Here is a 24,046-nt window from a genome sequence, read left to right as displayed (position 1 = left end):
TGGACCAGTGTCACCACTTCAGTGTCAGGTAGCTGTTGAAGATAACACAGGCATTGCAGTTGTGAGGTGGTTTCTGGCCCAAGTAAAAATAATCAACCACAGTAGTATTTTGGTCTCCTGATAAGAGCCATTTTCTCAACATAAGCTTATAAAAAGCTTATAAAGTAACTGTAGAATCATATTGTCATAGTCTTGACCCTGTGTGTTAGTTTTCTCCTCATGTTACAATTAATTAATTCTTAAGGTTTCATCATTCTCACCTGTTCGTCGTTTGTTTAGTTGCCTGCAACACCAGCTCAGATCCCTTTCTTACACCTTGCTCCTCTTTGCCCATGACTCCATCTCATTCATTCATTCCACCTTGGTTCTGTGCTCCTTCAGCTCCACTGGATCCGCCATCCCAGAGACGCCACCAGGCTCCCTTACTTTGACACTTACTTACTTAATCATTTAGCTTATGCTTTTATCCAAAGCGACTTGCAATATATGTCAAAGGTTGCAAGCCTCTGGAGCAACTAGGTGTTAAGTGTCTTGCTCAGGGACGCAATGCTGTGTCACAATGGATTCGAACCCGGGTCTCTCACACCAAAGACGTGTGTCTTATCCACTGCGCCATCACCGCCCTACACCCCTCCAGCTCCTCCTTGTTCCTCACTCCCTCTGCTGTCGCCCTGGTCAGTCCATACCTTGTTTCTTCCTAAGTCACCTGAGCCATTGGAGTCACATTGGTCTTCCTGTCCTTCACTGTCCTCCTGGTTCGTCATCTACTCGTCTCCATCTTCATGTGCTCCGCTGCCACTCAGCTCCCAGGTTCCTCCCTATAGTTCCCCCTGTGTCCCGCCTTGGCTTCTCCCTCTGTCATCCCCACCCTGACCCATCACTTCGGTTCATCTTCCAATCTCTGTTGGTTTTACGTTTGGTGTAACATAATGTGTGTATGTTATATTTGGCAGTGTGTTTCTTGTGTTTTACCATTTAATATACTTTGTTCTCTTACTCATCATCTTGTGTTCATCATTATGCACACAAACCCTTACACATAACTTTTATCCATAGGGATAAAAACTCAGTATTTAGTAAACTAGTTGTTCCAAAAAACATGCAAACATACATTTTTATTACAGTTGTGATCCTGATTTCTGTTTTTCACTTATTTTAGTAATCTCATTATTTTAGTGACTAACTGTTGCTTGATGAGTTTTCATACACCTGAAACGATTTGTTTCACTGTATCAGCAATACACAGATTTTGATTTGATCCGTTTAGGGTGCTGTACTGTTAACGTTTTGATTTTGTGTTGATTAATGTTGATCCTCACAACATGCGGTCCTAACTGTGACATTTACTTGCAGATACAATCACAAATACTTCACAATGAGGAAGTGGTTCTGTTTGTGCGTAATCACAAAAAAATCAATCAATGAGCTAATGCAGGTCATATTCTGCAGATACTGGAGATGATATATGCATGATAGATTTGAATGAACTAATAACTAAAGCTTTTTCAGACATATGAAACATTGTTTAAGATGCTTTATAATGACAACATAAAGAATGTCAAGTATCAAGTTGTAGGTTTACAGTTAAAAGGTTTTGGTAAGTTATTTTTTGGACGAAGCAACTTTTGGTGCAACTTCCTTAAACATACATAGCCTTGTCAGCAATGTACTGTGTTAACGTCAGAGCATAAGCACACAGGAAATCTCACCCTCTCTCTTTCTGCAGAACATGTCACTTCAGAAACCTGTGGCTTTCTTTGGTATCTTTGAAGAGAAATTTAAAGGTAAAGGAGAAGTTACTTTTCTGATTGAGTTTGCAAAGCTACTGTATGCGCCTCAAACACATTTTTACTGTACACTAGCTTTTGCTAAGCTTTTTAAATATCTTTAGATGTAAAGGTTAAGGTGCTTAAACAACTGATATTGAAGGGCACATATACTGCCGTTATGTTTAGACATAAATTTGCGTTGGAGTGTGTGAACACCACAACCCTACAATGAAAAAATACACCCTGTTCTTCAGTTTTAATCCCCAATAAACCAAAGCAGTCTCATTAAACATGCTGTTTTGATCCCCTTGTTAATGTGACATCACAAAAACAAAGTCCTGCCCACAGCCACTGATTGACTGGTCAGTTTTACCCAACAAGCTTTTTTAAGTCTGTTTGTTGTAACTCTTATGCTGCTAAAGATAATAATGTCTTAAGCCTGGGATACACTGCAGGATCCGTTAAGATTATTACCCAGATATCAGCAGCTCATTTGCATTTAAAGGTACACAAACGTACAACCAAATAGTGCTATTTTGGACATGATATTTTGAGCTGAAACTTTACAGACACATTCTAGACACACCTGAGACTTATTTTACATTTTGTAAAAATGGGCATACACTCTTAGAACGAATGTGTTAAAAACAACACATTAATGTTGATTCTGGGAAAACCACTAAATGCGTTGTCCCAGAATCCACCCATCTCTGTGTTATTATTGAAACAACACATTTTGTGTTACTTTTAACACAACTTCAAATCGACACAAAATGACACATAATGTGTTAAATTTACACATAATGTGTTAAAAGCTTAACGCACAAAGATATGTAAATCCTTTCTAAGAGTGTAATAATATGGCCTTTAATATAATGGAAACAAAGCAGTGTAAGAAAAAAATGAACAACTGAAGCGGTTACAATGGGAATTGAAACCCTATGCTGCAAATATAGACTTGTGGTGTCTACAATTTATTTATCACACCATCATTGGGATACACATTTAACACACTTTGAAAATTACTCAAATATGCTGTGTGATTTTTAAAGATTCTTTCATTAAAACACCATGGAGTGGTTTCCCAGACATAGATTATCCTAAACCAGGACCAGGCCTCAGTTTAATTAGGAAATATAACTAGTTTGAACAAATATGCCTTACTAAAAACATTACTTGTGTGCATTTTGAGGGAAAACAAAGGGCACTGATGTATTTTAAGATATGTCAGTGCAAGTTGTTTTCAGTTTGGAGAACTCTTAAGTTTATTTTAGTCTAGGACTAATCTAATCCCTGTCTGGGAAACCGCCCCATAGCCAGGACTCGGCCTTAGTTAAATTGGGATATTTAGGTCATTTTTAAAAGCATAATTTATAAAGAAAATTACTGGTGTGCATCTTGAGACACAACACTCGCATTGATATATTTTGATTTATTGATGTTTTTAATCAAGACAACACTAACATTTAAGTTAGTCTGGGACTAGGTTTAAGCCCTGTCTGGGAAACCACCCCTATATTGCCAAATATATTGATCCATATTAATATAGTTGGCAACCATATGTAATGTTGCTAAATTCAAGGAAACTGTGGTATGGCAGGCCTGACGTCAGCAGGCTGTGGTGTAGCAGGTCTGACGTGATTGGGCTCTGGTGTGGCAAACACTGTGGCAGTATTTGTTCCCTTATCCACAGTTCCCACAGTGAAAGATGAGCCACACAACAAGAAGGCATGGTCAATATATTCCATTAAAATTCTTACATCCCGACTTCTAGGCATCAAATAACTAATTTCTCATCAAGTACGAAACGAAAAAATGTCCATAGGAACTACATCAATAAATTCTGCCTGATAGCATAAATCCACAAATTCATCCACCTAGTTCTCAATAGGGCAGTTGCCTTGGCATACGTAGCCGTAGAAGAGTTCCTGCTGATCAAGCTTTCTGTCATAAAACTCCACTGAGAGGCAAGTTTACAGAACCCAAGTGTACAGTAGTTATGTTCTTATCTGTTTAGTTTTTTTAGTTATCTGCATTTAGATCCTTCTCATGCTGCTTTCTTGGACTACTCATTACAACTATTATATGTGAGCAGGCTCGGACTTCAAATTCGAATGCCCCTGGACACAATTGTCTTGTAGGCCCACCATGCACATAATATATTATATGATTATTTTTGTTAGAAACACTGTTACAGGATTTACACGGACACAATACATCCTATTATCACAACCTGTAGGACAATCAGAGCCGATTCTCCCTATACACAGGGTACGCAAGCTGCGTAGGGCCCCGAAACACGGGGGCCCCCTTGCTCTTAATTTTATCCGCTGCTGCACAATTGCCGCGTGACATCACTTTGCCACGAGAGCCCTTCGAAAGCATAACAAGCGGTTCGATCTCACAATATTTTAATTTCATTTGTCAGTCAGTCAGTCTGTCAGTCCTACATGCCACTTGATAAATAGATATGGTTTTCTAACAAAGCAAAAGGTAGAGTAAAAACATTAAGAACACATAGATTTTTTCGTGATTTACTATTTAGTCTTAACTAACCATGCCATGGATTTATTACACAGTCCAAATCTTCAGATTTAATATTAGCCCAGTGTGTTTTTTCTGCATCAATAATCAAAAGCGCCCATGAGTTTTTTTGAATAAGTAAACTTAATTATGCCTTAGTTTTTAGCAAATGGGAAAATCTGTGTAGTTGTTTACGTTTTCTGACAGCTATTTTGGTTTCATTTTCTTTATAATTTTCAATTTGCTTCCTCTGTGTTTTACATCTCTTATAATATATTTTGTCAGTAAACATAACAGATTAAGGGCTTTTCAGAAAACATGTTTCAATGTTATTAATTATTCTGATGAGTTTTAAAGTAATGTCCATATGTCAAAAATAAACAGCTTTAAGATAATACAACATGTTTTAGTTAACATTTTAGCTAGATTTAAGCAGAGACAATAAATGGGGTTTCATCAACACGTGGACAGAGCCCCCTCACAAAGTTAGGGACCCCAGAAGTCTAGGATTGGCTCTGACGAGAATATCAATGCATGTAGATATTTTTCTTGGCCTGCACAGAGGGGAAGAGGCTCAAGTAAAAAAGGGCACTTCTCTTAGGCCTAACTATTTTTGTTTAACAAAAGGTTAAATATATTGGTACAACTTCCTCACCAGTTTATTTAATTCCCTTACACACGCAACACTTTCATACTAAACAAATTTCTACAAAATACACTGTAAAAAAATTCCGTAGAAATTGCAGCTGGGTTGCCGGTAATTTACCGTAGATTTACATTTATGTTTTTTACTGGCAACATTTTGTTCAAAGTTAAATGAAAATTAAACATTTACAAGTCTTTATCTTTACAGAGTAAATCTAAAAAACAGCATCAAGCAAAACATTCTGGGAAACAAAATCTGGACCAAAAAACAGAAAAAGGTTGATTATGATTTCTGGTTCCCAGAATGCTTTGCATGAGGCTGTTATTGTATAGTTTTATTCTGTAAAGATAAAGACTTGTTAATATTTGAAATTTATTTAACTTTGAACAAACTCTTGCCAGTAAATAACATAAATGTAAATCTACGGTAAATTACCGGCAACCCAGCTGCAATTACATTGAAATTTCTACGGAATTTTTTTACAGTGTACAAAATTATCAGTTCACACAAGAACAGATGACAGAAAAGCAAACTGCCAACAATGTGCATGTTCTCTGTCCTACTAGTTTCAAGTATATTTAGGATAAACGACTGCACCAAGGAGAGGGTGGACAGTTTCAGTAAGAAGTTGTTTGTTAGTAAATCTTTTTAATTCTTTTGGTGTCAAATAATACATCTAAAAGGATTCATCTGTATAAAATTACACTAAACTAAAAAAAAATGAGTGATGCTGCTATTTTGTTAATTTCACAGGAAAAATATTGCAAACATAGTGAAGTGACTTTAACTGCAGTTCATCTACTGGCCACTAGAGGTTGGCTCCAAAAGGGAGTCAATTCCCATAGACCCCCATGTTAAAATAGCCAACTTCACAGCAGAAAATAATATGTTTACAGCCTGGTACAAAAACTGTTTTTGGTCTGTATAGCTAATTTTGCCCTTCATGACAACTGTGAGGGGGTGAATTTTTTGTAACTCACCTGTTTAAATTATATTAAAGGGGCAATAAGTAGGATTTACCCCCATGTAGTGGTGAAATTGTATTTTGCATTCAAACTAATATTGCTCTCTAGCGCCTTGCTTTTCCAAATGCGTGTTGCAACTACGGTAGCCGTTATGTAATCACTGATCTCCTCGTCTGTTTCAGCTTGTTCACGTGTTCTGAATGAAAACGCGTTGGTAGGCTAGTGATTTTTGTCCCTCTATCCTATTATAGTTTATCAATATGGCAAAATGACATGGACTTACTTGTTCATTGTAAGTAAAAAGAAAAAATTCTAAGCTTCACTTGAAGAGGTCGTTTGACACCAACGAGGACTTATTTATGAATAAAGACTTTGATTTTCATTAATAAAACACTTAAAACCCTACTTACTGTCCCTTTAAGCCTTAAAGTTCTGCATAATTAAGGGCGTGGCCACTTGAGTGACGAATGAACTGCCACTGCTTTTAGCTTTTTGCTCAAAAATTTGTATTTTTGAAGAAAAAGTCCCATATTTAAGAGTTTATAAATGGAGAAAAAAAATTAAGATAGGATGAAACTTTTTTTCCGTTTTGTTTGTTTGTTTATTGTTTGTTTGAAAGCAGATCGTATGTTCTTTCTTTTGATATATTTGTATGTTTATATATTTTTAGAAAAAAAAATTCCTGGAAGTTATTTTGTAAAACCTTTGTGAAAATCACACAAAAAAATGACTAGGGATGAGTTGCTGCAACTTATAAAATAAAGTGGAATTAGCTTAACTTATTTCAACTTTATTTTATAAGTTACAGCAACTAATCACTACTAAATACAAGTTGATTATACCTAAAAATGTAAGTGCAAAAAAGGGAGGCTGGCTGTCTGACTTTGATAACCCCTACAAAATAATATGACAGAAGGCAAGACACCCCAAATACATACCGGCTATTCAATTTAATCTAAAATACGTATATTTTCATCCATTTTTAGTTAGAATGCATGCTTTAAATTTTCAAATATGACAGCAATCCCTTTTCACATATAGACATCACACTGTTGATATTTTTGATAATATCCACATATAAGTTAAACACAACATCACCATTTGAAAATGCAACATGGTTGTTTAAACCGATAAGCGAGTCGCATCCCAGAGCTCATGTGATCATTACATAAGGCAATTAGTGTTGATGTTGACATCACTTGTGTCCTCCGTTGTATGCAAGGTTGCGTATAACTTCAATAATAAGCCCCATGTGTTATAGAGAGCTCTTGTGGTAAATTGTAGCATTACAACATAGATTTGAAACTGAATTTTGATTTACTTGTTTATTAATACACTGATGAATATGGTGAATATACAAAATTAACATGAATGAGTAACTTATGGATTAAATACGATGCAGAAAATAATAAAGAAAGAAAGAAAAGCTGGATTCAAATTGAGTTCTTTACCTAGGTTCATATTCACACTCCTCTTACACATCTTTATACATTTAAACATGAATTTTGTTCAGTTTTGCCTTTGATATATGTGGTAAAGGAGGTCTTTCTTTCAAACTTTTGTGGTTATTCACTGTGCAGTACAGAGCTGTGCTAAATGCTTTGGCACGGTATGTGGTGAGAGCAAATGTGGTAATGATTTTAAAAGGTAGACGTATCACATTAATGCATTAGTTCATTTCACAGCCATTGTGAATTATTCTATAGACACGAAATTGATCACAAATACAAGAATCTCCTGTAACACCAACCTGAGACAACTGGGAATTTTTACAATTTGTTTTTAACAGTAATAGCTATTTTCTTGATTTTATTGAGGTAGTAACACTGATATAATATTGCCTAAAACAACAAAAACATTTCTTAGGATAAAACATTATGATAAAACTTAGGACAAAATATTTACAAAAACAAAGCTTACAAAAACTACACAATAAGCTTTAAAAATAACACACTGTAAAAATGCAACATTTTTGTCAAATCAACATATATTTTTATGTAACTTTAACTTAACTTATAAAAACAAGTTAAAATAGTTTTTAAGTTAATTTTTTATGTCAACTTTTTTATGTCAAAACCTAAAATAGGTAACCATTTTTTTTTACTTCATGCTGCATTTTTTTATAGTGCAGTTTCGAAAAAAACATTGTTACATTGTAAAAAGAGAAAAGTTGGATCAACTTAATTACTTTAATTGGTAACACTTAAAAAATTTAGTTTTTTACTTAAAATTTCACTTAAAATTAATTTTAAACATAATTTACATACAGTGTATGTGTGACCCTGTCTGTGATTTCAAATTGATTTCAATCTTTGTCATGATCTTACTCAATATTTAAAATATCAAGGTTATATTTTCACACAATATTCTTTACATTATGTAGGATGAATTTATGTAGAAAACAGTAAAACACAAACTTTAGCTGGGTTTTCATAGACAATGTCACATTTAGAAAATATTAACATTATTTTTGTATATTTTTAAACTCTGTATTGTTGTACCATGTAACTGTATATTGTTTGGTGTGTGGTGTAAAAAAGAGAAGAAAAATATCAGTTCTTTAAAAACCCGTATTGGATGTGTCATTTTCTGAAACCTTTGAATGATTTGATTGGGTTTTAAGCGAGTCGAACTGGTAGATCTTTGCACATCGGAGGCATTTTGTAAACACACTTGCGAGGCATTTTCGAAACTTTTCTCCGACAAATGCATAAATCACTGGATTTATGCAGCAGTGCGTCAGCGCGATCATCTCTGTCAGATCCATGGCCATGTTGATATGATAAAATGGCGTACAGCTATTCAATATGCCAAACTCTTGCAAGGTCTTCAAGAACACAACCACATTGTAGGGCACCCAGAAGACCATGAACACTGCAACGATAGCTAAAATAAGCTTTATTGCTCGATCCCTTTTTTTGTTTTTTGTCCTTTGCACCACCCTTAGGACCCGAATGTAGCAGTAGATTATAATCGGCAAGGAGATGAAAAGCACTACTGCATTTTCGCTAAAGTTGCGGAAAAGCTTCCACTTCTGTGCTGATTCTTGTGGATAGAGTCTCTGGCAGCTGGTGGTGTTTTCCTCCATCACCATCGCTGCATAGATGACCTCAGGCAGAGCAGCCGCGATTGAAACCACCCATATGATGAGACTAACCACAACTCCGTAACGCAGCATCTTTGCACCAAGCACTGCCACGGCGTGTACGATAACCAGATAGCGATCCACGCTCATCAGGGTAACAAACAGGATACCGCTATAAAGCCCCACCTGATATACACCTGCTATAACCTTACACATGGCATTGCCTGTGAGGTAATGACCTTGAGTGTACAAAGCCCAGATGGGCAGCGAAAGGACCATTAGCAGATCAGACAGAGCCAGATTCAGCAGGCAGACATTTGTCAAAGTTTTCAGATGCATGACTTTCAGGAGAACCCATAAGATGGTGATGTTCCCAACAAGGCCAAGCACAAAGACCATGTAGAAGGCGGCAGCCTTGAAATCCGAATTCAAGTTTGAATGTTCAGTATCGCACATGTGGTCTTCAGGTTGGTAGTAATAGCTTACTGTTGTTGCTTCCATTCTGCAATATAAAGGTAATGTAATTTTGAGAAATGAAAACTAACAGTCACGAGTAAGTAACAAAAGAAAGAGAATGTGTTTGATTGTATCATGCTGTGATTTTTTTGACACCACCAAAGGAAATGACAAAAGGGTGAAATCGGGGGGAGTTTAAATAGGGGGTTATGATGCGCACACTGGATAAAACATTTTTTTTAAAGGGAGAGCCACCCAGATGTGTACTACTTACATTGATCATGCATACATTTAGAGATAAAGGTACAAAAGCGATCACTGGGGCGGTACCCTAAAAAAAATCTTAAGGGTGCATATTAGAACCCAAAGGGTATATACTGGTACTGAAACATACATATTGGTACCTAAAAGGTACATATCTGTACCTAAATGGTACCGTCCCATTGACGGCTTTTGTACATATTTCTAAAAGTGTAGGGATGTTATGCTGTATTTTGTCAAATGAACTGTTACACAATTACCCACATTCTCTATAGTAGTCGTTGTGTATTGTTTGTAGTACATTAAACACCTCCTTTAAAACCATCTTAAAAATTAGGGTAATTTCTCTCAAACAGGTTCTTTACTCTTAATAAAAAAAACTAAAATATTTCTGTAATATCTATTACACAATAAAAAGCAAACACAAACCATAGTAAGGTAACTATATTAAAAAGTAAATGTTTCGCTGTTTTTTAATGTGTTTCATAAATATATTTGCCGTATGATCAGTGCACAACAGATGAATTCTCATTAAGATGTAGTATCGCTAAAAAGGCAGTAAAAATAAACAATCCCATCAACAGTATTTCATAAAAAAGTACAGGCACTGCATTTAACTAAAGCTTCTAATATATTTAAAATATTACATTTATTTGTGAATGTTGTTTTATTGTGACGCCAGCTAAACCTTGTATCCGTCACATGCAAACCGCAGTGTTTTCATATATCTGCACGTATAAACAGAAGGAGGTCGACAAATGCTGAATAACCACAGGCCTCTGAAACATCCCACCACAATCCCACTGCTATCAACATACATCAGTCTCTGTCATCTATGTTTAACTAGTCCTAGAAGATATTAGGGGTACTTTATGCATTTACACACTATCGAATTAAATGCAACGTATAAGGCTGATTCAGGACATTTTAAGGTTTAAGGCCTTTACCTGTCAAATAATAGTAAAATTCAGTTTACCTTTCTGTGTGCGCTTCACCCATAATGAATAACTGCTGTGAGATGTTAAGAGTGACTCTTATCTGGTTCATATGGTCATAAAAGAGAGCCTAGCACATTTCACCTCGTTTCTGTACATTTGTCTTCAGCAAATTTCCTGTAAAATGAAGCATCTGCATGTGCATGTGTGTGCTTTTGTGCGCAATTGTATTTGCAAGGGGAAGGTGAGGTGTGAACACGTTTCCTGTCACTAACTGAGGTTATAAGGTCTGGATGCATCGAAGAATTTCCCTAGGACGAGATAAAACAATAACTCTGAGTCATCTGACGCTGAATCGGCTACTGAATGAATGCTAATATCTCCCCCCACCCACAGCTAGTGTAGTGTATTTAATATTGTCAGCAAGCAAAGCCAACCCACACCAATAAACTCCACTGTTCAGTATGTCTGTCATGGTATGAGAACAATATAAGTGTATCTCTGTTCTTTCCACCGTCAACAGTGAGTCAGTTTTCTGGAATAGCAATTAGAAAGTGTAAAATTACTCAATTCTTCTTCCAATAATTTTGGTTTTGTTACAAGAATTAAGCTTGTTGTTTGTTTTTCTTATACTGTACAAGCTGATTTTTGTAGTTTTTAAAGCAAAAAATGTAGGACTACTTTAAAAGTTCTTTATGTGTGGTTGGAAGAAAAGTGCTGGGATTTGAATGGTCATACTTTTATCGTGAAGGCCCGTAATGTATTATTCAGAACAATATAGGTCACATTAAATTTATGAAATAAGCCAATATGCTACAATCAGCCCAACTAACCCCCATTTTAAGTTAAGAAGATTGTCCAACGATTCTCAGAAAAGTGGAATATGTGATTGCAGATCTTTTATTTTCATGTTACAAACTTTCTAGGGAAATTGTTTAATGGAGGAATCAAGTCTAGATAAAAGCTTTGCATTTGGCTTTCATGCAAAGCACAATGCATTCAAACTGTACTGTACCTTTTGCATAGTTACACAAATGTAGACCTTTTTCATAGTTACACAAGGTTGAAAAGTAAATGTGTTTTCGTTATGATATGATATGAGGTGTGTTTTGAAGGCATGAAAGTACATTTCTTCATAATATCTTTTCTTTGATGTCTGACTTGTTTTCACACCTAGTTCGTTTGAGCCCTCCAAATGCTCTCGGAGCAGTTCAGTGTGTGTATATGTGAACAAACCGAGTGATCTCAGACCCACTTAAAAGGACCCAAAAGCAAACCGGACGTGGTCTGAGTATCGTTCGCTTATGGGTTCTTTTGTGGTTTGATTTCTTTTTGACATGTGAAAGCAATGAGGTCCCAGTCCGCTTCGCTTGTCATTTTGACATGTATCAAAATCAACTGCTGCACAGAAAGCTGTGGTCTAAGTTCTTGACAAAAAACTTAATAGATAGCTTTTAAAGGCGTTCTAAGCCAATCTGCGAGACGTTAGTTTTTGTTGACGTTTGAATTGTTTTCAAACAAACGGAGCATAGCTAACTCCTCCCCCTCCCTTCCGTGCTTTCATGAAAGCACCAAACCCCTACCCCCAAATCCTTCTTGTCGTTTATTGGTTGAAACACTTTGTTATGGTTTCTGTTTGTAGGTTTGGCCACTATGTTGTTATTGCCGTTTGCGAAGCCTGGGCTGTCTACAGAGATCGCGTTTTTTTACAGTTTGATCAGCGGACAGGCAGCAAGCAGATAGTGAGGAGATGTTTGCTGTATGTAACAAAAAAAAATTATGGTCTAAAATGCGTCAATTCGCTTAGAGCACCTTTAATCTATAAGTTATGATAAAAAGAAATGTGTCCTCCTCTAGTCCACTATATTGTGAACACCAAAAGAAGTGAGGTCACATTCTTCTTGTTCCTTTTCTGTTTTACTTTAAAGGACAAGTTATTTTGACACTTAAAGCCCTGTTTTCAGATTGTTTATGATTTTGGTTTTGACTGAAATTTCGACATATGCGGCTGCCCCGAGAATTTTCGGGTGTTTGTGTTTCATCTCACACCTCTACAATGGGTTTAATGGTGCACTGGAACAATCCTTCCTAAAATGCATTAAACTTTCATTTACAAAGACGTGAAACTCACTGAGTGGTCAGGGGTGTTCACTGGTATGCTCACACAAAAATCGCTGCAAAAGATGCTTTCCAACAGCTGTTTCAGCATTCGTTGTAAACTTGTGGACCTATTTTTCCAAACGCCTCACACCCGTATATTCTTCCACTTAGAGCTTGAACAGTAAATACTCCCACTCAGTTGGTGGTGATAATCTGCCTTTGCCAATTGCAAGAATAGAAACAAAGTTCCCGGCGCGGAGTAATACCGTACCTAACAGCACATCTAATACAAGTCAATGGAGTTGGACAAAACTACGATAAAACCCGTTGGAAAGCGACTTTTGCAGCGATTTTTGTGTGAGCATATCAGTAAACACCCCTGACCACTCGGTGAGTTTTCTCGTCTTTGTAAATGAAAGTTTAATGCATTTTAGGAAGGATTGTTTCTGTGCACCTAAAGCCAATATAGAGGTGGGAGGTGATACAAGAAACTACCCTTTCAAGAAGTACCTAAAGAGATTGTTAATCAAAGGTACATATTGATACCTCAGTACCTCTATATTTGGACCTTTTTAAAAGGTTTTGTACCTTAATTACAGACAGTCTAGGTAAGGGGTAGGCAACTTCTAGAAAATTATATATAAACACTAACAATTTACTACTTTAATAAATAAGCATCTACACATCCATCTATTCACCTAGACCAGGGATAGGCAACGTCGGTCCTGGAGTGCCGAAGTCCTGTAGAGTTTAGCTCCAGTTCTAATCAAGCACACCGGAACAACTTATCGAGGTCTAAAGAGTCACCTGAAGACTACAGAACATCGGCACTCCAGGACCGACATTGCCTACCCCTGGTCTAGGTGAATGGATGGATGTGTAGATGCTTATTTATTAAATATAAAGTAGTAAATTGTTAGTGTTTATATATACTTTTCTAGTAAGTGTTACAAACACACTGTCACATAAATTGGTCAAAAAGGGTCCCAAGCTGTCACTGGGGCAGTCCCTTTAAAAGGTCCCAATATGTATCACTTAGGTACAGATATGTATACGTTTGGTACTAACAAGCAATTCCGAGGTACTAATATGACCTCTTAAGGTGCAAAACGTACTTTTTGAATGGGTACCCTCCCAGTGACATGCAGGGACCATTTTTGACCATTGTTTTAAGAGTGTAAAACTTATCCCACTGAGGGGAACCTGTTGACGCCTTATTGTCAACACCATAATCAATACGATTGAGGTCGATTGGATGCAAATTTCTTAAATATTGAAAGAGGTGGTGTAGTCCAATCTGTGATCTGATCATTAGGGAAAAAGTATGCGTGTAAAGCATGAATCGCAGTATTTTCTCAATCGGATGCAAAAATACCTTGTGCACATGCACAGAATAATTTTGCCTAAGTTTACGACTTATATTTACCTCTTATTTATGTATCACATGGTTCTCGTCACAGAAACATGCAATAGTAACACGCATTATTATAGTAATAGGGTCACGCGTTGTACATTCAGCAGCGTTCATGTGTACTTTCATAACATTAGGCTACATTAAACAATAATTGTGCCTTTTGAAAATTATGTTTTCCTTGCCTATTGCTGAAAACTTCTTAAGAAAAACTTACTCTAACTCAACTTGACTTTTATCCAGAGATAAAGCGTGAACTCAGTGAGAGATGCTGTGCGCTGGGTAGTGTTGCCAAGTCCTCTGATTTTTTCCAGTTCAGATTTGGGCTACTGTTTAAACCGTCTCCGGTTGTTGTTTTTTCTGCGGGTTAAGGATTTTGTTCATTAGTGTTTGGTATTTGGGCTGTGAATAGTCATTGGGATGCCTTTGAGAAAGTTTTGAATGTCCATTGGACTGGTTTTGATATGTAAATCTGGCGACCCTGGCTGTGAACTTGCACAGACGTTTAGTTTGTATGTACATGTAAACAAACATTTAATCAGATTGCAATGTTTAAGGTGCATGTAAACTGTATTGTTGTAATCTTCAATCTGATTAAATTCAGGCAGATTGAAAAAAATGTTGTGCATATAAACATAGCCACAGTTACATTATTTACTAATCACATTCAAAGTGACATCACCAAATACTGGCCTGGCATGCATAATACACTCAATTTATTTGTCAATTTGTGTGAATGCCACTTGTGTTGACAACATTGCCATGTGAAACGTTTAAAAAAAAATACATTTCCGTTACTACATCGTTGTCGTGTTAATGTGGCTTGTTCAATTGTATACGTTGCTTGTGTAAAAATATGAAAATTTTTTGAATGATTGAGGCTAAACCAAACTGCATTAGGTTGTGCCCCACTCTCCCCATTCATTATTTCTGTATGTAGTATGTTCTTTGGGAATCAAACCCACATTGCAAATAACATCAATTGAGCAAAATAAAGGCTTTTATGGTGTTTTTATGGTACGAAAGTTTGTACCTTTTGCCTATTTTTTCTATTCAGGGTTAGGCAAGGATAGTCGAATCTGAAATTATTTCCCTAAGTATACTAATCACATTACCTTAAGTAATAATCTAAGATTAGATCATACTCACATATAATTGTCAGAAGACTTCCCCGTGGTTGATTATTTGAGCTAAGTTCACGAAAGCAGACTTCTTCTTGTCTTTTATAAAATGTATTAATACACTTTAGTTGTATGCGATTACAAGTTTTGCCGAATTATAAAGATCTAAATAAGTTCTGCAGGCAGCATCAATTTATAGACAAAGTCTCAAGGCCAAATTCCAACCTCAAGTTCAGAGCCTCACGGCACGCCCCTAATTCTTTGATCTTACATTTTCTGGGGAATGCCCCTAACATCGTATATATATATATATATATATATATACGACAAAGTCTCTTTGTCTTTCTTTTCCGACCCCTCCTCTGCTTTCTTCGTCGAAGAAAGCATTACATGCATTAATCTTTCTACTCTATGTAAAATAGCTAGCTAGTTATCCTCCAGACAGTGACGGTCCGGACCACGTCTTTCTCATTTCGGCAGTGTGGATACACTTGACGGCCTTTTGTGCAGCAACTTTTTTTTTTTTTGGACGACCTAGTTAAGGTGGGTAGGGTTTCCAAGCTTAGGTGGGCCGCCTGAACTGAAATGTGCTGTGGGAAACCCTGGTATATGAACACTTTTATTTTACCTTTAGTGATGGTGCTCACTAATACTGTATGTAAACCAAACCAGACATGGTATTTTCCATACATTTAAGAAGGATGCAAAAATATGGCTGTTTATAGGCAGCAATTTTTCATGGGTGTCAGTAAAACGAGAGTAAAGTTTACTGAAGTGAATTGTACAAAAGCGTATGATTATTTGTGGAAAAACAATGATACCCCACCCATCCCTGACCTCAACTCAACATCACAAGGGTGAAAGCAAATTGTACAAAAAACTTACAACTTTGGTTAACAAATTTATATGAATAGCCACCTGGTGTAATAACAGGTTAGGCAATGTTTAATCCAAATGCGTTTTTATTACAGCACTTAACATTAACATGCACAGGTCGAAATCCAGGCATACATAACATCAGATGTAATCTAAAATCAGAGTCATAGTCCAGGCTAAAATCAGTGGAGGCAGCAAACAATCAGAATACAATATCCAGGCTAAAGTCAAAACACAGGCACCACAACAGGAAACAATGAAACAGGAAAACAGTTGATAATGCAAAGAGACAAACAATAAAATATGTGAGGTAATGATTCAGCAGTTATCAGTCCAGTGAAAGGTTTGATTGAAAAGGGAGTCTTGAGGTTCGGTGGAACAATCTCAGTAGTAACCAACATAAAGGGCCATGGTGGAGATTAAGACAGAACCCCCCCCCCCCCCCCTCAGACCCTCCTAACTGGATAGGAACAGTAACCAGGAGGAGGATAGTCAGGTGTCCAAGGCGAAGCAGAATGCCAGGGCAGGAAGCCATGCAGGAACCAAGGAGGAGCTGGCTGAGGCTGGGACCATGGTGAAGCTGATGGAGGCCGGGACCTTGGAGGAGGCAGAAAATACGACGAGAACCAGTCAAGGGAGACCAGGGTGCTGCTGGTGGCAACGGAAACCAGGGAGGGGGCAGGGACAATGAGAGGGCCATCTTTGCTGGGACATGGGATACAGGGAGTTCGGGATCAGCCATCTTGGCGTGGACAGGGAACACAGGTAACTAAGCAAAAGCCATCTAGGCCAGGGCAAGGAGTCCAGGACGTATAGGTGTGGCCAGCTTAGAGTCTAGGAGCACAGGGAACTTGAGAACGGCCATCTTGGCTGGGGAACTGTAAAACAGGAAACACTCTAGACAGGGAACAGACCTCTGATGGATTTGAGACCGCCTGACTTGGGTCTACTAGACTTGGGACCACCAGAACAGGCATTTTTGCAGCAGTCAGACACATGACAAAATAACAATGATAAATGCATGATATATGTACAGTTTGTATCTTGAGTTCCTATTTCAGTCTCATGTCTGTAGTTCTTTTGTTGATTGGTTAATCTCTCCAGGTGTGTATTGTTACCTTGTTAGCCCACGTGTATATATTGCCCTAGAGTTTCAGTTGTCTTTTGTCAGTAACTGTGTGTGGATTTATTCTTCTCCCTGTTCGAAGTTTTTCAGTTACATATTTCTGCTGTGGATTATCGTGTGTAAATGTAATAAAGGAATTGCGTTTGGATCCCGCCTACTCTCATTATTACAACAATACAAAACTAGCAGAAATGTACTGTAACATTCCTGAGCCTACGCTTTCATATGTGAAAAATATACAGTAGATACAAAGACTTATAGATGACTGTCGCTAATGTGGTTTAACACTACGCTTCAGACTATTTCCTCTCTGTAAGGTACAGACAGCCCCCAAATACACACACACACACACACACACACACACACACACACACACACACACACACACACACACACACACACACACACACACACACACACACACACACACACACCAACCACATGATAAGGCCATGTAGACACAGTCAGCTACATCACATTTCCTTTAATACTTCCAGGAATAACGCATTGCACATATTCCAACATTTTGTATTTTCGAACACATTTAGTGAATTATACATAGTTTCTATTAACAAGCAATCCAATCATAAAAAGCTACAAAACTGCTACATGCAAAAAATGTATACACCAAATATAAAAAATATAAATCTCAAAAAAATCTTTAATGCTTTTGGAAATCTGAGAAATACTCAGAAAAAAGCATTACAGTTTTGCACATAGCGCCAGCACTAGGTCAAATCCTGACAGCCATACATACTGTAGCCTTTTCATTTATAATGCTGACAAAACACACATTAAAATCATTATGTACATTTTGTAAATAAACTTAGTTTAATACATTTAGAAAAAAAACAGGAACTTGAGTTTCAAGAAACAAGAGTTGCTCAAAATGAAAATAATTTGTAGTCACACAGGAAGAATCAATGCTATCATTTCAAACTGAATTAAAGCTCCCTATGGCATTAGTAAAGCAGTGAACCAGGGGGATTTGAATATAAGTGGGTAAATATAGGTGGAAATTAAAGGAACTTTGATGTGCAATATCCTCCTGGGTGCAGTAGGTGGCGCTTTGACTGTAACTGATTGTTGTTAGATTGACGTCTTCAGGCCAGGACCCTTGATAAACATATTAAAGCTCACGTAACCCACGCTGTTTCTGCATTTCTGATATTAATCTGGAGTACCTATGGAGTAGTATGACATCCTTTATATCTCTGAAGAGTCTTTAGTTTAATCAGATTTATAAAAGAAAGATTAGCTTTACCGAATCTTTCCGATAACGTACGAAAAAATGAAGAAGGAGGAGTTATAACACGGGAGGAGCGAGTACGAGTCATGCAACACTATACAACACTGTTTTAACTTATGATTCACTACATGTTCGTGTCATTTATATAATATACACGCGCCTATTTCCAACATAAGACAGAAGTCTTACTTACCACGTGTAACTCGTCATGAAAATCCACCGCATCAAACACACACGCAAAACTCCGCTGCTAATCCGGATAATAAACTATATCCATTGTTTCCATGAGGCTGGATGTCTTCTCCTTACATCCAAAAACACACTTCTTGTTGTGCCATTGTTGACTTTTGAAATAAAACAAAGCTGAGTGGCGTGATAAGCTGTTAGCAAGCTCTAGCGTCTCCCGCTGACTGACGGCTGGGCGGGGTTTTCCGGGGGAAGTTTTCCGGCGGAAGCCCATATAAAGAAGTGATACGTATCGAAAACCCCTGAAACGTCAGTTAGAACCGTAATCGAAAAAAAATAGCCGAAACTTGTACGAACCCTGGCGAAGTGCATTCGGCACAGAAATACTCTGAAACACGCCCAACTGCATTTTTGACACTTTGCCTACGTTTAGCATGAGGAAACAACTCTATAACTGTGTTAATAAGTCAGAATGCTTGAAATACCATTAAACCCCCCTTTAAGTTTGTGACAGGTTGGACATTGTATGCCTGATTTACAACAGTTTTCTCATGGTGAAACATTACATTTTGCCAGGCAGCCACAGACACACCCTTTAACGAAAATTTAAGATCTTCACAATTTATCATTGTGAAGTCCTTAAGTTCAGACCAACCAAATATGATGATAATCTGAATAAATTTCTATGAGCAGTAAATCACAGTGTAGAACATGACATTTTCTGCTGCCAGCAGGTGGCGCTATAACTTTTATTGAATATTGCCATGTTGCTGTGTTCAGGCCAGGACACTTATCAAACATGTGAAGCGTGGGTCAGATTGGACATTTTAAGCCTTAGTTAGAACAACCTCCTTTTTTATAGCAAAACAGAAATCTTGCAGGCCGCCACAGACACACCCTATATCAAAAAATGTCAAGATCTCCGCCTTTAGATGACACAGACCAAATATGATGATGATCTGATTAAATTTCTAGGAGGAGTTTGTCAAAGTACGAAGCCCAGAAATGGCAACATTTGCACTCAAATTACATTGAAAATTCAAAATGGCTGACTTCCTGTGGTCTTTAGAGCTTGGCTCCAAGAGACTTTTATGTAGGTCTTGGGGTGCTACATTATCCTACCACATTTCGTATCTGTACGTTTTTCATAGCGAGGGGGCTGTTCTCTTAAAATTTTGCAGGTTGCGCTATTGAGCCATTTCTACACGCCCACTTCTGACGCCTATACTACATGTACATTTTCGCCAGCGTGTGCACATTTTCATGAGTTTTCGAGGAAGTTTAGACCTTCAAAAATGTGATTCATTTTGGAGAAAAATACTAAACTGAGGAAAAACAATAGGGTGTTGCTCCCACGGTGCATGCCATTCTGGCCTGCTCCTTGGTGCTCGGGCTCTAATAAGAGGTGCACTATATAATATGTGACCCTAGACCACAAAACCAGTCATACCAGGTATTTCTGTAGTAAAATACATTACATGGGTCAATGTTATTGATTTTTCTTTTATGACAAAAATCATTGATATTATGTCAAGATCATGATCCATGAAGATATCTCTATATTTAGATTTTTTTATCATATTCTAACAAACAATACATCAGTGGAAAGCTTATTTATTTAGCATTCATGTGATGTATAAATCTCAGTTTCAAACAATTGACCCTTAAGGTTTTGTGGTCCAGGTTCACAAATGTGTGCTGGAAAATTCCGTTGATTTTGAGAAGGTCGAGGCTTTGCGTTCAGATAACTGTTGTGAGAAAGATGAGAATTGTCTGAAGCACATGGGAAACTGCTCCTTTACCACCTTTATGACTTCTCTTCTGAACTTCTCTCCAACAAAGCCGTAGATGATGGGATTGAGGCAACAGTGACTGTAAGCGATAGTCTCCACCCATTGCATAGTCAGACTCAAACTGTTATGCCACTCGTGTGACTGCATGTAGCCTTGTGTCTGCATGAAGAAAAGGAATATGGTAATGTTGTATGGTGTCCAAAAGAGGAAATAAACAGCTACCACAGCCAGAATGAGTCTGATGATTTTGTGTCGTTTTTGGGATTTGATGCTTATCAGAGTTGGGATGATCCGTGCGTAACAATACCCCATTATAATCAGAGGGAGAATCAGACTCAAGACGTTTACCTCAAAGTAAATGAAAGACTTCATGGCATCACTTGAAGAGTTTGATCTACAATATGTTGAATTATTCATCTCTTTGGACTCATGGACAATTATAATATTTGGGAGAGATGCAAACAGGCTGAGGATCCACATGCACAAAGCCAAAACCAAACCCATATTGGCAGAGCGGTTCTTGGAAAAGATACTGTGGGGATGGACGATGATGACATAGCGATCCACTGTCATAAGCACCATGAAGAAGATACTGCTGTAGAGACCCAGCGTGTAAAGGCCCGTTACGGTATGACACATGAATTTACCAAAGATCCAGTCAGCCCTGGCCGAATGAGCCCAGAAGGGAAGTGACGCTAGAAAGAGCAAGTCAGCGATGGCGAGATTTAAGAGGCACACGTCTGTCATGTTGGATTTGTGACGGTATCTGATGAGGACCCACACTACCAGACTGTTCCCGATGAAGCCAATAATGAAGACTATGCTGTACAAAGTCGGAAGAAAAACTTCACTGAAGACCTTCGTGTTGCCGTTGTTGATTGGAGCAAAATTATTGCTGTCTGCATTATTATCGTAATCATCATAGCTGACTGAAAAAAAAATTACAATGTTAGAATATTGTGCAGCTGTTTTTATGCATTCAATCTCATTGCTCTTCTTCCATTTAAAGAGATTCAAAAAGAAGTCACATCAAAAAGAGGAACATGCAGCTGACTCAAGATGTTTTAATGACATCTAGTGGTCACGGTAGGCACAAATGCTCTTCAGCAACTTTGAAATGTATAGTTTAAATGTTTGTGTTCATTTGTTAAATTTGTGCTACACTTTAAAAAAGCTGGCTTGTTTTTACCTACGGTTAGGTCAAAAATAGACATCTAAAAACTGCTGGGTTATTTTCAACCCAATGTTGGATCAAAAAGGGTCAAACCCGACCTGTTGAGTTTTAATTAAGGTCCATATTACAGTACATTTCCTTACATTACATTTTTTACTTTTTGTTTTTATTTTTTAACTTTGAACAATTAATGATTTGAAACATTATAAATGTTGTGACAAAATATACCTATTGTGCTCATTTTAAATTATAAATTTTATGAAATTAGTTATAAAGACTTTATCAAGTGTGTAACTACAATAAACTACAGAGGATGCGCTTGTCACTTACCGGGTGCGGTTGAGTTCCCAGTCATGTCTCTTGGTTATAACAGCTGAATCTGTGAAATTTGTCAGAGAAATTTGTGACTGTTAAAGACTATGCAGAACCCAAGGGGTGTTATTTCCTGATAGGCGGGACTCTGTTTAAACAACTATTAATACTTAAAAAATGTTCTGAATGTATTTGCACATGTAATAAGCAATGGTTTTGCATTGACTGAGAATGCCAGAGTATATTTTTTACCTTCCGTTCTACTCCAAACAGCCATAGTTTTCTGACAAAATTTCCACCATTAAAGAAAAACACAGTGGTAATACAACGGCAATATATGAATTTACTAATACACATAAAGAGGCATGTAAGTCTGTTCTGTACATTTTGTTTCATATTTACTCTCATTTTGAATGTCTTTGTTTTAGCATGACTCTCTCTAAGTAGGAGCACTAGTGCCGGTAATGTCAGTAATGTTATACCACCCTCTTAAGTTTCGTAATAGTTCATCAGAATCTTTCTATAAATATACAGCAAGTTACTTGTGGCTGAAAAAAGGAAGCGGCAAAGTTTTTGCTTGACAATGGAAAATATTGATAGTTATTATGTACCAGTTTGTTCAGTCAATCAGTACAGCAGACAAAGCTATAATGCTGTCTATTAAGTGAACTGTAAATACAACAGTTTCTGTACTGTATACTGCATTAAAATAAACTGCTGCATACACCACCAAATTTCAGACGTATTCGTACTGCTTGGGTGTATGTGGCTGCCTTAAACTTCTGCAATATGGAGATTTGTTCCCATTGCAGATCCTCTTCTGTCAAGTGACTTTACCACACAGATTTTTTTTTGCCTTTCACAACTATACAGTCTCTTAGATATGCTAGATCTAGGAAATCTTGGGTGTGATCCTCAAGTGACCGTGTTGCAAACGAAAGAAACGTACTACTGGATCAATGACACATAAAATCAGTGTGGTAGTCCAGGCTAATTCCTTTATTTTGCTAATTAAATATGTCCATAAGGATCAGCTCTCACAAAGAATTTTCTCAGCGGGATGCACTGACCAGTGGACGAAAGACGTAGACTCACTGATGCGCATCACGCTCGTACACTGAGGACGCAATCATTCAAATGACAAAAGATGGGTGATAAATGCATGATTCATGAATTTGTGTGCATCTCTTTATGTGTATTCACTGATATTCAGCTGTCATAATCCAATTTGCATGCTATTAATTATTTTATATGTGGGTGCATTTGCATTGGTAAATATCATAGCATTAAAATTACCCCTGTAGAACCAAGTCTAATTTAACACAATGGATGGGTTTGTTCATATTTGACTCAACCACGAGGTTTAAATAAAAATGTTTTAAATGCACAACTGATGAACCAGCTTTGAGAAAAATTACTCAGAGGAAAAACAACTTACTCACCCGTTTGGCTAATAGTTTTCTTGTTTAAAGGGTTAAATCTGTGTCTTTCATTTATTCCATAACAGTGGCGGCCGGTAACTCTCTTTCGAGGGGTGTGAATTCCAAATATGTGTCATGTGTTGCTCGTCATTTTAAAATGTGTGTTTGTTGCATCATGTAAACCTATGTGCATCATGCCTCTTGTCAAAATACGAGCCTGCTGCACATGCGTCGAAAGGGTTTATTATAAAAGAGACGCTGGTGTTGACAAAATACTTGTAAGACACTAACTTAACACGAAACTCTGATTACACATGAGATTAAGAGAGTATTGAGGGTCTCTTTTATAATAAACCCCTTAGAAGTGTCTGCAGCAGGCTCTTATTTTGACATCACACATATTTTGAGCTGATGAGCCACATACTTGACGGGCTAAGTACATGTTGTGATGTGCTTTGCATCCTATGCCCTCGAAAAAGATGTCAGTATGCCACTGTTCCATATACATTTTCAAATATGGTCTAAAAAAAGTGACTAGCCCCACCCATTGGGTTGTACTGTAATTTGACCTATGCCAGATTGTTTCGACCCATTTTCTGGTTTAATTTAGCACAACAGCTGGGTTTGTCCCTTTTTG

General features: G+C 37.3%; 2 protein-coding genes across 2 annotated transcripts; both read right to left on the bottom strand.

The window, feature by feature from the left end:
* Window positions 1–7,229: 7,229 nt before the first annotated feature.
* LOC141280029 (C-C chemokine receptor type 8) lies at window positions 7,230–10,886 on the bottom strand. The gene is made up of 2 exons (XM_073811726.1): window positions 10,682–10,886; window positions 7,230–9,490 (listed from the first exon to the last, which is right to left on the bottom strand). Exons 1-2 carry the CDS (start codon window positions 10,750–10,752, stop codon window positions 8,464–8,466), a joined length of 1,098 nt encoding a protein of 365 aa, XP_073667827.1. The 5' UTR covers window positions 10,753–10,886; the 3' UTR covers window positions 7,230–8,463.
* Window positions 10,887–17,368: 6,482 nt separating this feature from the next.
* Window positions 17,369–23,539, bottom strand: LOC135728131 (C-C chemokine receptor type 5-like). The gene is made up of 3 exons (XM_073811671.1): window positions 23,431–23,539; window positions 22,007–22,055; window positions 17,369–21,431 (listed from the first exon to the last, which is right to left on the bottom strand). Exons 2-3 carry the CDS (start codon window positions 22,029–22,031, stop codon window positions 20,395–20,397), a joined length of 1,062 nt encoding a protein of 353 aa, XP_073667772.1. The 5' UTR covers window positions 22,032–22,055; window positions 23,431–23,539; the 3' UTR covers window positions 17,369–20,394.
* Window positions 23,540–24,046: the final 507 nt, after the last annotated feature.

The sequence above is a fragment of the Paramisgurnus dabryanus genome, chromosome 13 (genome assembly GCF_030506205.2).
Source record: "Paramisgurnus dabryanus chromosome 13, PD_genome_1.1, whole genome shotgun sequence".
Lineage (NCBI taxonomy): Eukaryota > Metazoa > Chordata > Actinopteri > Cypriniformes > Cobitidae > Paramisgurnus > Paramisgurnus dabryanus.
Note: the sequence above shows the minus strand (reverse complement) of the source record. Positions and strands in the feature narration are given on the sequence as shown.

What these genes read in the sequence shown, in the direction of transcription:
- LOC141280029 (XM_073811726.1), bottom strand. Translation starts at nt 10,752, where the DNA reads ATGAACCAGATAAGAGTCACTCTTAACATCTCACAGCAGTTATTCATT. An exon ending in GGTGAAGCGCACACAGAAAG is followed by an intron (nt 9,491 to 10,681) that starts GTAAACTGAATT and finishes TTTATATTGCAG; the next exon opens with AATGGAAGCAACAACAGTAA.
- LOC135728131 (XM_073811671.1), bottom strand. Translation starts at nt 22,031, where the DNA reads ATGACTGGGAACTCAACCGCACCCG. An exon ending in TGGGAACTCAACCGCACCCG is followed by an intron (nt 21,432 to 22,006) that starts GTAAGTGACAAG and finishes TTTTTTTTTCAG; the next exon opens with TCAGCTATGATGATTACGAT.